Source organism: Pseudophryne corroboree, chromosome 2, assembly GCF_028390025.1.
Source record: "Pseudophryne corroboree isolate aPseCor3 chromosome 2, aPseCor3.hap2, whole genome shotgun sequence".
NCBI lineage: Eukaryota > Metazoa > Chordata > Amphibia > Anura > Myobatrachidae > Pseudophryne > Pseudophryne corroboree.
Window position 1 is genome coordinate 13,803,439 of NC_086445.1, and position 18,178 is coordinate 13,821,616.

Below are 18,178 nucleotides of genomic sequence, written 5' to 3' on the forward strand. Positions count from 1 at the left end.
GGGAATGGCTGTTACAGTGATGGTCAGGGGGAATAGTATGGAAGGGAATGGCTGTTACAGTGATGGACAGGGGGAATAGTATAGCAGGGAATGTCTGTTACAGTGATGGACAGCGGGAATAGTATGGCAGGGAATGGCTGTTACAGTGATGGACAGGGGAATAGTATGACAGGGAATGGCTGTTACATTGATGGACAGCGGGAATAGTATGGCAGGGAATGGCTGTTACGTTGATGGACAGCGGGAATAGTATGGCAGGGAATGGCAGTTACAGTGATGGACCTGGGGAATAGTGTGGCAGGGAATGGCTGTTACAGTGATGGACAGGAGAAATAGTATGGCAGGGAATGGCTGTTACAGTGATGGACAGGAGGAACAGTATGGCAGGGAATGTCTGTTACAGTGATGGACAGGAGGAATAGTATGGCAGGGAATGGTTGTTACAGTGATGGACAGTGAATAGTATGGCAGGGAATGGCTGTTACAGCGATGGACAGGAGGAATAGTATGGCAGGGAATGGCTGTTACAGCGAGGCACAGTGGGGACAGTATGGCAGGGAATGGCTGTTACAGTGATGGGCCAGAGGAATAGTATGGCAGGGAATGGCTGTTACAGTGATGAACAGGGGGAACAGTATGGCAGGGAATGGCTGTTATAGTGGTGGACAGGGGGAATAGTGTGGCAGGGAATGGCTGTTACAGGGATGGACAGGGGGAATAGTATGGCAGGGAATGGCTGTTACATCGGTGGACAGGAGGAATAGTATGGTAGGGAATGGCTGTTACAGGGATGGACAGGGGGAATAGAATGACAGGGAATGGCTGTTACAGTGATGGACAGGGGGAATAGTATGGCAGGGAATGGCTGTTACAGTGATGGACAGGGGGAATAGTATGGTAGGGAATGGCTGTTACAGGGATGGACAGGGGGAATAGTATGGCAGGGAATGGCTGTTACAGTGGTGGACAGGAGGAACAGTATGGCAGGGAATGTCTGTTACAGTGATCGACAGGAGGAATAGTATGGCAGGGAATGGTTGTTACAGTGATGGACAGTGAATAGTATGGCAGGGAATGGCTGTTACAGTGATGGACAGGAGGAATAGTATGGCAGGGAATGGCTGTTACAGCGATGGACAGTGGGGACAGTATGGCAGGGAATGGCTGTTACAGTGATGGACAGGAGGAATAGTATGTTAGGGAATGTCTGTTACAGGGATGGACAGGGGGAATAGTATGGCAGGGAATGGCTGTTACAGTGATGGACAGGGGGAATAGTATGGCAGGGAATGGCTGTTACAGTGATGGACAGCGGGAATAGTATGGCAGGGAATGGCTGTTACAGTGATGGACAGAGGGAATAGTATGGTAGGGAATGGCTGTTACGGTGATGGACAGGAGGAATAGTATGACAGGGAATGGCTGTTACAGTGATGGACAGGGGGAATAGTATGGCAAGGAATGGCTGTTACAGTGATGGACAGGGGGAATAGTATGGTAGGGAATGGCTGTTACAGGGATGGACAGGGGGAATAGTATGACAGGGAATGGCTGTTACAGTGATGGACAGCTGGAATAGTATGGCAGGGAATGGCTGTTAGTTATTGACCTGGGGAATAGTATTGCAGGGAATGGCTGTTACAGGGATGGACAGGGGGAATAGTATGGCAGGGAATGGCTGTTACAGTGATGGACAGAGGGAATAGTATGGTAGGGAATAGGTGTTACGGTTATTGACCTGGGGAATAGTATGGCAGGGAATGGCTGTTACAGGGATGGACAGGGGGAATAGTATGACAGGGAATGGCTGTTACAGTGATGGACAGCTGGAATAGTATGTCAGGGAATGGCTGTTACCATGATTGACCTGGGGAATAGTATTGCAGGGAATGGCTGTTACAGAGATGGACAGGGGGAATAGTATGACAGGGAATGGCTGTTACAGTGATGGACAGCTGGAATAGTATGGCAGGGAATGGCTGTTACAGTGATTGACCTGGGGAATAGTATTGCATGGAATGGCTGTTACAGGGATGGACAGGGGGAATAGTATGGCAGGGAATGGCTGCTACAGTGATGGACTGGGAGAATAGTATGGCAGGGAATGGCTGTTACAGTGATGGACAAGGGGAATAGTATGGTAGGGAATGGGTGTTACGGTTATTGACCTGGGGAATAGTATGGCAGGGAATGGCTGTTACAGGGATGGACAGGGGGAATAGTATGGCAGGGAATGGCTGTTACAGTGATGGACAGGGGGAATAGTATGGTAGGGAATGGCTGTTACAGTGATGGACAGGGGGAATAGTATGGCAGGGAATGGCTGTTACAGTGATAGACAGGGGGAATAGTATGGCAGGGAATGGCTGTTACAGGGATGGACAGGGGGAATAGTATGGCGGGGAATGGCTGTTACAGTGATTGAGAGGGGGAATAGTATGGCAGGGAATGTCTGTTACAGTGATGGACAGCTGGAATAGTATGGCAGGGAATGGCTGTTACAGTGATTGACTTGGGGAATAGTATTGTAGGGAATGGCTGTTACAGGGATGGACAGGTGGAATAGTATGGCAGGGAATGGCTGTTACAGGGATGGACAGGGGGAATAGTATGGCAGGGAATGGCTGTTACAGTGATAGACAGGGGGAATAGTATGGCAGGGAATGGCTGTTACAGTGATAGACAGGGGGAATAGTATGGCAGGGAATGGCTGTTACAGGGATGGACAGGGGGAATAGTATGGCAGGGAATGGCTGTTACAGCGCTGGACAGGAGGAATAGTATGGTAGGGAATGGCTGTTACAGGGATGGACAGCTGGAATAGTATGGCAGGGAATGGCTGTTACAGTGATTGACCTGTGGAATAGTATTGCAGGGAATGGCTGTTACAGGGATGGACAGGGGGAATAGTATGGCAGGGAAAGGCTGTTTCAGTGATGGACAGTGAATAGTATGGCAGGGAATGGCTGTTACAGTGATGGACAGGAGGAATAGTATGGCAGGGAATGGCTTTTACAGTGATGGACAGGGGGAATAGTATGGCAGGGAATGGCTGTTATAGTGGTGGACAGGGGGAATAGTGTGGCAGGGAATGGCTGTTACAGGGATGGACAGGGGGAATAGTATGGCAGGGAATGGCTGTTACAGCGCTGGACAGGAGGAATAGTATGGTAGGGAATGGCTGTTACAGGGATGGACAGGGGGAATAGTATGTCAGGGAATGGCTGTTACAGGGATGGACAGGGGGAATAGTATGGCAGGGAATGGCTGTTACAGTGATGGACAGGGGGAATAGTATGGCAGGGAATGGCTGTTACAGTGATGGACAGCGGGAATAGTATGGCAGGGAATGGCTGTTACAGTGATGGACAGAGGGAATAGTATGGAAGGGAATGGCTGTTACAGTGATGGACAGGGGGAATAGTATGACAGGGAATGTCTGTTACAATGATGGACAGGGGGAATAGTATGGCAGGGAATGGCTGTTACAGTGATGGACAGGGGGAATAGTATGGTAGGGAATGGCTGTTACAGGGATGGACAGGGGGAATAGTATGGTAGGGAATGGCTGTTACAGTGATTGAAAGGGGGAATAGTATGGCAGGGAATGGCTGTTACAGTGATGGACAGGGGGAATAGTATGGCGGGAAATGGCTGTTACAGTGATGGACAGGGGGAATAGTATGGCAGGGAAAGGATTATAAATCACCTTATAATGCTGCTTCTCTTCTGTTGTTCCTTTTTCCAGTGACCTAGCAGCAGCTGCTTCTCCTGAGGGGAAATCACACAGCATGTGGGTTAGCGGAATTCCGGGGGTGTTTACACATTTGGTTTGGAAGAGTTTGTATGAGTGGATTTGGTATGTTATTACGGTCGTGGGGATGTCGGCACTGGGATCCCGATGTTGGAGGGGGAAAGTTAGGGAAAGCTAAGGCTAAACCCCCTTGGGGTGGTGCTGACAAGATGGGGATGGATCAGAGGATAAGGGCAGATGCCCCCTCTTTTTTTTTTTTTTTAAGTGCCCCGGGCCCCACGATGGTCTTATCTGGCCCTGCTTTCAGCCCATGTATGGCAGACATAAATAGGACAGTGACACGTCCACCTTTGTTAAATGCAGGTTTGGGACAGCCTATAGCAGAGGAGCTTAGTCCTAGCGTACTCTGTGGCTCCAATCATGGCTCAGGGGCAGGGTTCCATCTCACCACCTGTGCACAAGCTAGGAGGGCCCTGGAGTGTGCCTCATGCCACCTTAGCGCAAGGCCTCAGGGTAATCGGCCCACAGCCCTATTACTACCAGAATAAGTGTCACGCCTGGGCAGATATGATACCAGGAAGTATAGACTACGTATAATCTGCTCATAGAACATTTCCCTGCATGACACAGAAAGGCAGCGACACAAGTATGGACTAAGACTGCCGGCTGATGGAGCTACTCCGGTACTGTGCAGGGAGAGCATGCCAGAGCTAGCGGCCTCGTGCCACCTTACCTGAGAGGGATGGATGTGGCGGCTTCCACCATTCCTATACTTCCTGACCTTACCTCTCTCTATTCTACCTCTCTCCAGGGCTTAGTAAACAGACCCCAAAGTCTTTGCGGCTGGACAGGAGATCGTCCAAGAGCTCCCAGTCATCTCACACTATGCCTCCCACCCGCTGAGCGCTGTTATACAGTACACCCGATTCTGGCTCCGTCCCGTGGGCACTTCCCTTTAGCCAGTTGGTGCCATCTTGGATTATCCCTGGAGCCTCCTCTTACCCAGTATGGGGAGCTGACCGGTACCCTTGCCCGGTATCCGTTTGGATGGTCGACCATGTTATGGTCGACAGTCATTAGGTCGACCACTATTGTTCGACATTGACATGGTTGACATGGACACATTGTCGACACATGAAAATGGTCAATGCATGAAATGTCGACACGTGAAAAGGTCGACACATGAAATAGCCGACATGAGTTTTTCAAAAATTTTCTCTTTTGTGGAACTTTTCCATACTTTAGGATCCATGTGGACTACGATTGGGAACGGTAATCTGTGCGGAGTGAGGCACCTTGCCTGAAGCATGGCGAGTGAGGCACCCATGCGAGGGGACGCGGTGCACTAATTGGGGTTCCCCGTCACTTTATGCAGAAAACGACACCAAAAAAGTAAAAAAACTCATGTCGACCTTTTCATGTGTCAACCTTTCATGTGACCATTTTCATGTGTCGACCATTTGTCCATGCCGACCATGCCAATGTCGACCAATAGTGGTCGACCTAATGACTGTCGACCATAACATGGTCGCTCATTCATACTGGAACCCCCCCCCCCCTTCCCGGCCCCATCTTGTAGGAGCTCCTGTCACGTTACAGGCCCTGATTCCTAGCCTTACATGGTGCTGTCCAATAAAAGGGAGGGGGTAGTGGGTGGCTGCACTACTGCTTCCAGCATGCCCTAGAACACACTACCTGTAAGCATTACAGAGGATTCACAGCACAGAGAGTCAGATATATCACAGCCTGTCAGGGGGTCGGAGGGCAGGAGGGGGTCATCTGATGGGAACAGACGGGAGGAGACTCACCAGATTGGCCTGGACCATCTCGTACATCAAAGTGCCGCCCGCCGCCGGATCAGATGACAGCGCCATTGTCTGCTCCATTGATTTCCTGCTGAGGGACAGGAGGATACATACGTGGTCACCGTGCCTCTCACGAGGCTTCTCCTATACATTTATATAAGTGTCGTATAGGGTTAATACCCAAATCATATAGATTATGGGGTTAAGTTGTGAAGACCAATGTTCCGTAAGGGGGTAACGCAGCAGATATCGGAGATATACTCCCCCCCCCCCCCCTCCCCTTCCCCCTCAAAAGTTCTCCCCATAATGTTATATGGATATTATGGAAATGCCCCATGTACCAGCTCTGAGTGGCTACACTGTTCCCTGTTGGCGAGGGGTAACGTTAGGTGGCGTTACTCTCTACAGTCTATAGGCCATATTGCTGCTGTCTGTGCATGGAGTGATGGCGTGTGACGGGCTGAGGAGAGGAGCTGCTGCAGGTAACAGGAGAGGGGGGTGGCAGAGCAGCCCCTGGCCACACTGCAGCACAGCACACAGCAGCATGTGACGGGCTGAGGAGAGGAGCTGCTGCTGCAGGTAACAGGAGAGGAGGGTGACGGAGCAGCCCCTGGCCACACTGCAGCACAGCACACAGCAGGGTGTGACGGGCTGAGGAGAGGAGCTGCTGCTGCAGGTAACAGGAGAGGAGGGTGGTGGAGCAGCCCCTGGCCACACTGCAGCACAGCACACAGCAGCATGTGACGGGCTGAGGAGAGGAGCTGCTGCTGCAGGTAACAGGAGAGGAGGGTGGTGGAGCAGCCCCTGGCCACACTGCAGCACAGCACACAGCAGCATGTGACGGGCTGAGGAGAGGAGCTGCTGCTGCAGGTAACAGGAGAGGAGGGTGACGGAGCAGCCCCTGGCCACACTACAGCACAGCACACAGCAGTGTGTGACGGGCTGAGGAGAGGAACTGCTGCTGCAGGTAACAGGAGAGGAGGGTGACGGAGCAGTCCTCTGGCCACACTGCAGCACAGCACACAGCAGCGTGTGACGGGCTGAGGAGAGGAGCTGCTGCTGCAGGTAACAGGAGAGGAGGGTGACGGAGCAGCCCCTGGCCACAATACAGCACAGCACACAGTAGTGTGTGACGGGCTGAGGAGAGGAGCTGCTGCTGCAGGTAACAGAAGAGGAGGGTGACGTAGCAGCCCCTGGCCACACTGCAGCACAGCACACAGCAGCATGTGACGGGCTGAGGAGAGGAGCTGCTGCTGTAGGTAACAGGAGAGGGGAGTGGTAGAGCAGCCCCTGGCCACACTGCAGCACAGCACACAGCAGCGTGACGGGCTGAGGAGAGGAGCTGCTGCTGCAGGTAACAGCAGAGGAGGGTGACGTAGCAGCCCCTGGCCACACTGCAGCACAGCACACAGCAGCATGTGACGGGCTGAGGAGAGGAGCTGCTACTGTAGGTAACAGGAGAGGAGGGTGGTGGAGCAGCCCCTGGCCACACTGCAGCACAGCACACAGCAGCATGTGACGGGCTGAGGAGAGGAGCTGCTACTGTAGGTAACAGGAGAGGAGGGTGGCGGAGCAGCCCCTGGCCACACTGCAGCGCAGCACACAGCAGGGTGTGACAGGCTGAGGAGAGGTGAGAAGGGAGGGGGGGCTGTCAGAACACTCCGCCAGGCCTCGGTAATTACTACCTGCTTACCCCCCCTCTCTTGGCACCACTGTGCACATTATATCATCCAGGTCTGAACCCATAAGTACAGGGATTGCGTAAGTGACGCCATTACTTTTCAGCATTCACCCCCACAGGCTCTTATAGGAGCCTCTGACTAACAATAGTATTCCCAGAAAAAAATCAATGTCTAAGTTAAGAGCAGAAGCCACTGGCGCCCATTCTGGTGGTCTGCGCACATTACCTATAGAGAGCAGATTGCACTCACAGCCTAGCATTGGGTAGGAAATGCCGGCGGTCAGAAGACTGACTGCGGCATCCTGATGATTAGAATCCCAACACAGGTAAGGTAAGTATAACTACCTTACCCCAATGCCCCCCTAACCCTCCCTCCCCGCAACCAAACCCTAACCCCCCTGCCTACAGCCTAACCCTCCCCAGGCGTGTCTAAACATACCCCACCCCTGCCTACAGCCTAACCCTAACCCTCCCTCCCTGCAACCAAACCCTAACCCCCTACCAGCAGCCTAACCCTAACCCTCCCCCCCAAAGTCTAAACCTATACTGCGGCTTAGCTACCTGACGTTCTGGTGCACACTTGTTTGGGTATTTCTGGAGATAATAGACTAGTATAGACAGAACCGGTTACAGTATAGATGGGGTATATCTGGAGATAATAGACTACTAGAGGCAGAACCGGTTACAGTATAGATGGGGTATATATGGAGGTATAGACTAGTATAGACAGAACTGGTTACATTATAGATGGGGGTATATCTGGAGGTAATAGACTAGTATAGACAGAACCGGTAACAGTATGGATGGGGTATATCTGGAGGTAATAGACTAGTATAGGAAGAACCGGTTACAGTATAGATGGGGTATATTTGGAGGTATAGACTAGTATAGGCAGAACCGGTTACAGTATAGATGGGGTATATATGGAGGTATAGACTAGTATAGACAGAAACGGTTACATTATAGATGGGGGTATATCTGGAGGTATAGACTAGTATAGACAGAACCGGTTACAGTGTAGATTGGGTATATCTGGAGGTAATAGACTAGTATAGACAGAACCGGTTACAGTATAGATGGGGTATATCTGGAGGTAACAGACTAGTATAGACAGAACCGGTTACAGTATAGATGGGGTATATTTGGAGGTATAGACTAGTATAGACAGAACCGGTTACAGTATAGCTGGGGTATATCTGGAGATAATAGACTAGTATAGGCAGAACTGGTTACAGTATAGATGGGGTATATCTGGAGGTAATAGACTAGTATAGACAGAACCGGTTACAGTATAGATGGGGTATATCTGGAGGTAATAGACTAGTATAGACAGAATCGATTACAGTATAGATGGGGTATATTTGGAGGTATAGACTAGTATAGACAGAACCGGTTACAGTATAGCTGGGGTATATCTGGAGATAATAGACTAGTATAGGCAGAACTGGTTACAGTATAGATGGGGTATATCTGGAGGTAATAGACTAGTATAGACAGAACCGGTTACAGTATAGATGGGGTATATCTGGAGGTAATAGAGCAGTACAGACAGAAAAGGTTACAGTATAGATGGGGTATATCTGGAGATAATAGACTAGTATAGGCAGAACCGGTTACAGTATAGATGGGGTATATATGGAGGTATAGACAAGTATAGACAGAACCGGTTACAGTATAGATGGGGTATATCTGGAGGTAATAGACTAGTATAGACAGAACTGGTTACAGTATAGATGGGGTATATCTGGAGATAATAGACTAGTATAGGCAGAACCGGTTACAGTATAGATGGGGTATATATGGAGGTATAGACTAGTATAGACAGAACCGATACAGTATAGATGGGATATATTTGGAGGTATAGATAGAACCGGTTACATTATAGATGGGGGTATACCTGGAGGTAACAGACTAGTATAGACACAACCGGTTACAGTATAGATGTGGTATATTTGGAGGTATAGACTAGTAAAGACAGAACTGGTTACAGTATAGATGGGGTATATCGGGAGGTAATAGACTAGTATAGACAGAACCAGTTACAGTATAGATGGGGTATATTTGGAGGTATAGACTAGTATAGACAGAACCGGTTACAGTGTAGATGGGGTATATTTGGAGGTATAGACTAGTATAGACAGAACCGGTTACAGTATAGATGGGGTATATCTGGAGGTAATAGACTAGTATAGACAGAACTGGTTACAGTATAGATGGGGTATATCTGGAGATAATAGACTAGTATAGGCAGAACCGGTTACAGTATAGATGGGGTATATATGGAGGTATAGACTAGTATAGACAGAACCGGTTAAAGTATAGATGGGGTATATTTGGAGGTATAGACTAGTATAGACAGAACCGGTTACAGTATAGATGGGGTATATCTGGAGGTAATAGACTAGTATAGACAGAACTGGTTACAGTATAGATGGGGTATATCTGGAGGTAACAGACTAGTATAGACAGAACTAGTTACAGTATAGATGGGGTATATCTGGAGATAATAGACTAGTATAGACAGAACCGGTTACAGTATAGATGGGGTATATCTGGAGGTAATAGACTAGTATAGACAGAACCGGTTACAGTATAGATGGGATATATTTGGAGGTATAGACTAGTATAGACAGATCCGGTTACAGTATAGATGGGGTATATCTGGAGGTAATAGTGCTTTATAGACAGAACCGGTTACAGTATAGATGGGGTATATCTGGAGGTAATAGACTAGTATAGACAGAATCGGTTACAGTATAGATGGGGTATATCTGGAGGTAATAGAGCAGTATAGACAGAACCGGTTACAGTATAGATGGGGTATATCTGGAGATAATAGACTAGTATAGGCAGAACCGGTTACAGTATAGATGGGGTATATATGAAGGTATAGACAAGTATAGACAGAACCGGTTACAGTATAGATGGGGTATATTTGGAGGTATAGACTAGTATAGACAGAACCGGTTACAGTATAGATGGGGTATATCTGGAGATAATAGACTAGTATAGGCAGAACCGGTTACAGTATAGATGGGGTATATCTGGAGGTAATAGACTAGTATAGACAGAACCGGTTACAGTATAGATGGGGTATATTTGGAGGTATAGACTAGTATAGACAGAACCGGTTACATTATAGATGGGGGTATATCTGGAGGTAATAGACTAGTATAGACAGAACCGGTTACAGTTTAGATGTGGTATATTTGGAGGTATAGACTAGTATAGACAGAACCGGTTACAGTATAGATGGGGTATATCTGGAGGTAATAGACTAGTATAGACAGAACCGGTTACAGTATAGATGGGGTATATTTGGAGGTATAGACTAGTATCGACAGAACCGGTTACAGTATAGATGGGGTATATCTGGAGGTAATAGACTAGTATAGACAGAACTGGTTACAGTATAGATGGGGTATACATGGAGGTAATAGACTAGTATAGACAGAACTGGTTACAGTATAGATGGGGTATATTTGGAGGTATAGACTAGTATCGACAGAACCGGTTACAGTATAGATGGGGTATATCTGGAGGTAATAGACTAGTATAGACAGAACTGGTTACAGTATAGATGGGGTATACATGGAGGTAATAGACTAGTATAGACAGAACTGGTTACAGTATAGATGGGGTATATTTGGAGGTATAGACTAGTATAGACAGAACCGGTTACATTATAGATGGGGGTATATCTGGAGGTAATAGACTAGTATAGACAGAACAGGTTACAGTATAGATGGGGTATACATGGAGGTAATAGACTAGTAAAGACAGAACTGGTTACAGTATAGATGGGGTATATCTGGAGATAATAGACTAATATAGGCAGAACCGGTTACAGTATAGATAGGGTATATATGGAGGTATAGACTAGTATAGACAGATCCGGTTACAGTATAGATGGGGTATATATGGATGTATAGACTAGTATAAACAGAACCGGTTACAGTATAGATGGGGTATATCTCAGTGACGTGCGGTGAGGTCACTGGTTGGGGAGGCCCTGGCAGCTAACAAGCCTTCCCCCCCCCCCCCCCCCCCGAAAAAAAATAAATAGTGTGGTCCCCCAACACATCAGTAAAACCAGCACTAGGCAGAACCAGCCAGGGGGAGTAATGCCATAGCAGGGGAGACACTCAGTGTGGGGTCCCCCTGCCATAACAATTATCTGCCCCCCAGCCAGTCAGCCCAGGGTTGGAATTCCTCGGAAAGTGGGAACCCCAAAAAATAAAAATGGGGTCCCCCCTGCCGAGCAATAACCAGCACTGGGCTGATAGCCCAGTGCTATGCCCCGCACCCCTGGTGGCGGTGGGTGCGGGGTTCATTGTGTGTTAATATTGTTCTTTACAGGTGGCCTACAGGTCCCAGCAAGCCTGCCCCAGCATGCTGGTACTTGGAGAACCACAAGTGCCAGCATGCCCGGACATAAAGAGCCCGCTGGCACCTGGAGTCCACCTGTAAAGAAAATATTATAATAAAACACCACACAAAAATAAGCTTAATTAAACTGGGTCTTCACCTGGGGGCGGCGGCCTTTAAGCTCTTTTGCGTGGCCGCCGCCTTCCCAGGGCTTCCGGCGTCTTCACCTGGGGGGCGCCACCCCCCCCCCCCCCCCAGGGCTTCCAGCGTCTTCACCTGGTGGGCGGCGGCTGCTAAGCTCTTTTGCATAGCCGCCGCCCAGCCAGGACTTCCGGCGTCTTCTTTCTTCAGGAGCTCTTCACTGCTCCTCCTCCGCCGTCGGACTGACTCTCCTCCGCCTCGCGCTGACTTATATAAGTCAGCCGGAGGGGGCGGGGCGATGACGCGGCGAGCCGTGATTGGCTCGCGGCGGCCATCTTGAATTTCAAAAATGACGCTGAGGCGCCATTTTTGAAACTGGAACCGCTCCGCTGCCAAACTCTGCAGATAAAGGTACATTTCCGCCGCCGCACCGCCGCCGCAACCCGCCACCCGCACCGCCGCCGCCCGCACCATCGCCGCATCCAGCCGCCCGCACCTCCTCCGCCAGCGTCGCCGACACAGTGATTGACAGCGGATCCAGTGACGGATCCGCTGGCCAATCACTGTGGCCTCACTGACAGGGACGTGCTTTCATAGGTTGAAAGCACGTCCCTGTAGGAAAGCGGCACCTCTAATGGTGCCGCTTTCCCATATATTTTCAATGGGCTTTTACAGCCCATGGCTAGTCCCCGCCCGTGCCCGCCCCCCGCTCCCCATACTTTCCCCAGTGACAACGGGAGGCACCACGATCGGTGCCTCCCAAACACATACAGAGGGGAGCAATGTAAAGAATAATATTAAGAAGATACATATGACACAGAATATGTGTCATATGCATCTTCTTTGTATTAACTTAATCATTAATGACAGGGGAGGCACTGCCTCCCCTGCCTGCACGTCCCTGGTATATCTGGAGGTAATAGACTAGTATAGACAGAACCGGTTACAGTATAGATGGGGTATATCTGGAGATAATAGACTAATATAGACAGAATCGGTTACAGTATAGATGGGGTATATCTGGAGATAATAGACTAATATAGACAGAATCGGTTACAGTATAGATGGGGTATATCTGGAGATAATAGACTAGTATAGACAGAACCGGTTACAGTATAGATGGGGTATATCTGGAGGTAATAGACTAGTATAGACAGAACCGGTTACAGTATAGATGGGTATATCTGGAGATAATAGACCAGTATAGACAGAACCGGTTACAGTATAGATGGGGTATATCTGGAGATAATAGACTAATATAGACAGAATCGGTTACAGTATAGATGGGGTATATCTGGAGATAATAGACTAGTATAGACAGAACCGGTTACAGTATAGATGGGGTATATCTGGAGGTAATAGACTAGTAAAGACAGAACCGGTTACAGTATAGATGGGGGTATATCTGGAGGTAATAGACCAGTATAGACAGAACTGGTTACAGTATAGATGGGGTATATCTGGAGATAATAGACTAGTATAGACAGAACCGGTTACAGTATAGATGGGGTATATATGGAGGTATACGCTAGTATAGACAGAACCGGTTACAGTATAGATGGGGTATATCTGGAGGTAATAGACTAGTATAGACAGAACCGGTTACAGTATAGATGGGGTATATCTTGAGGTAATAGACTAGTATAGACAGAACCGGTTACAGTATAGATGGGGTATATCTGGAGGTAATAGAGCAGTATAGACAGATCCGGTTACAGTATAGATGGGGTATATCTGGAGGTATAGACTAGTATAGACAGAACCGGTTACAGTATAGATGGGGTATATCTGGATGTAATAGAGCAGTATAGGCAGAACCGGTTACAGTATAGATGGGGTATATTTGGAGGTATAGACTAGTATAGACAGATCCGGTTACAGTATAGATGGGGTATATTTGAAGGTATAGACTAGTATAGACAGATTCGGTTACAGTATAGATGGGGTATATTTGGAGGTATAGACTAGTATAGACAGATACGGTTACAGTATAGATGGGGTATATCTGGAGGTAATAGAGCAGTATAGACAGAACCGGTTACAGTATAGATGGGGATATTTGGAGGTATAGACTAGTGTAGACAGATCCGGTTACAGTATACAGTAGATGGAGTATATCTGGAGGTAAAAGAGCAGTATTGACAGAACCGGTTACAGTATAGATGGGGTATATTTGGAGGTATAGACTAGTATAGACAGAACCGGTTGCAATATAGATAGGGTATATTTGAAGGTATAGACTAGTATAGACAGAACCGGTTACAGTATAGATGGGTATATCTGGAGGTAATAGAGCAGTATAGACAGAACCGGTTACAGTATAGATGGGGTATATTTGGAGGTATAGACTAGTATAGACAGAATCGGTTACAGTATAGATGGGGTATATCTGGAGGTAATAGACTAGTATAGACAGAACTGGTTACAGTATAGATGGGGTATATCTGGAGGTAATAGACTAGTATTGACAGAACCGGTTACAGTATAGATGGGGTATATTTGGAGGTATAGACAGAACCGGTTGCAATATAGATAGGGTATATTTGAAGGTATAGACTAGTATAGACAGAACCGGTTACAGTATAGATGGGTATATCTGGAGGTAATAGAGCAGTATAGACAGAACCGGTTACAGTATAGATGGGGTATATTTGGAGGTATAGACTAGCATAGACAGATCCGGTTACAGTATAGATGGGGTATATCTCGAGGTAATAGAGCAGTATAGACAGAACCGGTTACAGTATAGATGGGGTATATTTGGAGGTATAAACTAGTATAGACAGATTCGGTTACAGTATAGATGGGGTATATTTGGAGGTATAGACTAGTATAGACAGATCCGGTTACAGTATAGATGGGGTATATCTCGAGGTAACAGAGCCGTATAGACAGAACCGGTTACAGTATAGATGGGAATATTTGGAGGTATAGACTAGTATAGACAGATCCGGTTACAGTATACAGTAGATAGGGTATATCTGGAGGTAAAAGAGCAGTATAGACAGAACCGGTTACAGTATAGATGGGGTATATTTGGAGGTATAGACTAGTATAGACAGAACCGGTTACAGTTGAGATGGGGTATATCTGGAGGTAATAGACTAGTATAGACAGAAAAGGTTACAGTATAGATGGGTATATCTGGAGGTAATAGAGCAGTATAGACAGAACCATTTACAGTATAGATGGGAATATTTGGAGGTATAGACTAGTATAGACAGAACCGGTTACAGTATAGATGGGGTATATTTGGAGGTAATACAGCAGTATAGACAGAACCGGTTACAGTATAGATGGGGTATATTTGGAGGTAATACAGCAGTATAGACAGAACCAGTTACAGTATAGATGGGGTATATCTGGAGATAATAGACTAGTATAGACAGAACTGGTTACAGTATAGATGGGGTATATCTGGAGATAATAGACTAGTATAGGCAGAACCGGTTACAGTATAGATGGGGTATATATGGAGGTATAGGCTAGTATAGACAGAACCGGTTACAGTATAGATGTGGTATATTTGGAGGTATAGACTAGTATAGACAGAACCAGTTACAGTATAGATGGGGTATATCTGGAGGTAATAGAGCAGTATAGGCAGAACCGGTTACAGTATATATGGGGTATATTTGGAGGTATAGACTAGTATAGACAGAACCAGTTACAGTATAGATGGGGTATATCTGGAGGTAATAGAGCAGTATAGGCAGAACCGGTTACAGTATATATGGGGTATATTTGGAGGTATAGACTAGTATAGACAGAACCAGTTACAGTATAGATGGGGTATATCTGGAGGTAATAGAGCAGTATAGGCAGAACCGGTTACAGTATATATGGGGTATATTTGGAGGTATAGACTAGTATAGACAGCTGCTGTAGGAAGTTATTAGAATAGGACAGGTAAAAGCTGTCTGTAACATTTCCTGACTTAGCAGCGTAAAGTCACAGTATAGAAAGCACAGTATAGAAATATTCCTGGTTGTCCCATATAGAAATGTATATAACACTGGTTCCCAAAATTGTTTGAATCACGGCGCCCTAGAGTATCACAATTCTTTTCACTGCCCCCCAAAGTCAAAAAAATGTTATTGAGAAATTTAGGAAGTAATATTAAATGAAGTAAATTGTGTTTATATGTCATCCTTAGGGTCAGTTATGTGGTGAGGGACCAGATCTGCTTCTGTTTGGCCACATAGTTTATGATTGGCAGCCACCAGCACTGGCTTTGCTTATTACATTGACCATAAATTATTTTTAATGGTACTGGACCACCAATCTAAGGCACCCCTGCCAGTGTCCTGAGGCACCCCTGCCAGTGTCTTGAGGCACCCCTGCCAGTGTCCTGAGGCACTCCAGGGAGCCACGGCACACAAGAACCACTGGTATATGACATGAGTGTGGTATGTTAGGTAGATTAGACTTAGGTCGACAGTGTTTAGGTCGACCACTATTGGTCGACAGTAAGTAGGTCGACAGGGTTTCTAGGTCGACATGTTCTAGGTCGAAAAGATATCATAATAGTTTTCTGCGCTTGTAGTGAGCTGCTCAGTTTATGGATTGAGATATCAATATTTGAAAAAAGTGTAACTGAGCGCTATGTTCATGTGTGCAATATGGAGGAAAAAGGAGGAAATATAGTAGAAGTGAAGAGAGAAGCTGGAGAGTGCAGTAAAAGAAATGAGAGAAAGGGTTTAAGAATGGACACTAGGAATGGTTAAAAAAATTTTTGAAAACGTGAAACACATGTATGACATAAAAAGACAATGGTCTAGTGACCCAATGTTTACAGCCCCTTCTGGGTGTTTGGTGTGGAGCTGGTTGGAGAAACAAAACAAGTTTTATGGTAAGAACTTACCTTTGTTAAAACTCTTTCTGCGAGGTACACTGGGCTCCACAAGGATTGGGCAATGGGGGGTGTAGAGTAGGATCTTGATCCGAGGCACCAACAGGCTCAAAGCTTTGACTGTTCCCAGAATGCACAGCGCCGCCTCCTATATCACCCCGCACAGGAGCTCAGTTTTTAGTTAACCAGCCCAATGCAGTAGCCGGAAAAGAAACGACAACGGTTAGTAGCCACATACACCACACTCTCACGACAGGAGAAGTGTCAGCGGCTAATGCCATACCAACCCGAAGAAGCTAAGTGCGTCAGGGTGGGCGCCTTGTGGAGCCCAGTGTTCCTCGCAGAAAGAGTTTTAACAAAGGTAAGTCCTTACCATAAAACTTGTTTTCTGCTGCGGGGTACACTGGGCTCCACAAGGATTGGACAATGGGGATGTCCTAAAGCAGTTCCTTATGGGAGGGGACGCACTGTAGCGGGCACAAGAACCCGGCGTCCAAAGGAAAAGGAAGCATCATGGGAAGCGGCAGTATCGAAGGCATAGAACCTTATGAATGTGTTCCCTGAGGACCACGTAGCCGCCTTGCACAATTGATCAAGGGTCGCACCACGTTGGGCCGCCCAAGAAGGTCCAACAGACCGAGTAGAATGGGCCGTAATGTGAGCAGGAGCCGACAGACCAGCCCTCACATAAGCATGTGCAATCACCATTCTAATCCATCTGGCCAACGTCTGCTTGTGAGCAGGCCAGCCACGTTTGTGAAATCCAAACAAAACAAAGAGAGAATCAGATTTCCTAATAGAAGCAGTTCTCTTCACATAGATATGGAGAGCCCGTACCACATCCAAAGACCGCTCTTTGGGAGACAAATCAGGAGAGACAAAGGCCTGAACCACAATCTCCTGATTAAGGTGGAACGAAGAAACCACCTTAGGTAAATATCCGGGACGGGTCCTAAGAACCGCCCTGTCACAATGAAAAATCAGATATGGGGAACTACAAGACAAGGCACCCAGATCCGACACTCTTCTAGCAGAGGCAATAGCCAGCAAGAACACCACCTTAAGGGAAAGCCACTTAAGGTCAGCTGAACCAAGAGGTTCAAATGGAGGCTCCTGCAGCGCCCCCAAAACCACCGACAAGTCCCAAGGAGCCACAGGCGGGACATAGGGAGGTTGGATACGCAACACACCCTGAGTGAAAGTATGAACATCAGGTAAAGTCGCAATTTTTCTCTGAAACCACACCGACAAGGCAGAAATATGAACCTTGAGGGAGGCCAGACGCAGGCCTAAAGCTAGGCCCTGCTGCAGAAAAGCCAAAAGTTTGGCTGTACTAAACTTGTAAGCGTCATAAATGTTAGATGCGCAACAAAGTAGGAATGCCAGACCCTATGATAAATCAGAGCAGAAGCCGGTTTCCGGGCCCGCAACATAGTTTTAATGACCCCTACAGAAAACCCTTTAGCCCTCAAGACGGAAGCTTCAAGAGCCACGCCGTCAAAGATAGCCGGGCTTGGTCCTGGTAGACACAGGGGCCCTGAACGAGGAGGTCTGGGCGTTGTGGAAGTAGAATTGGA

The 18,178-nt window shown here is 47.4% G+C and overlaps 1 protein-coding gene across 3 annotated transcripts in view; it reads right to left on the reverse strand.

Moving 5' to 3' along the window:
* LOC135050450 (inositol 1,4,5-triphosphate receptor associated 2-like) overlaps positions 1 to 18,178 on the reverse strand; it is a 140,037-nt gene that overhangs the window by 67,194 nt on the left and 54,665 nt on the right. For 2 of the 3 annotated variants that reach the window (XM_063956942.1, XM_063956940.1), the window contains 2 exons: positions 5,563 to 5,650; positions 3,710 to 3,771 (listed from right to left, as the gene is read on the reverse strand). In XM_063956942.1, coding sequence (XP_063813012.1) covers positions 3,710 to 3,771; positions 5,563 to 5,650 — 150 coding nt within the window. The remainder of the gene's footprint in view (positions 1 to 3,709; positions 3,772 to 5,562; positions 5,651 to 18,178) is intronic. The other variant, XM_063956941.1, reaches the window with a different exon arrangement.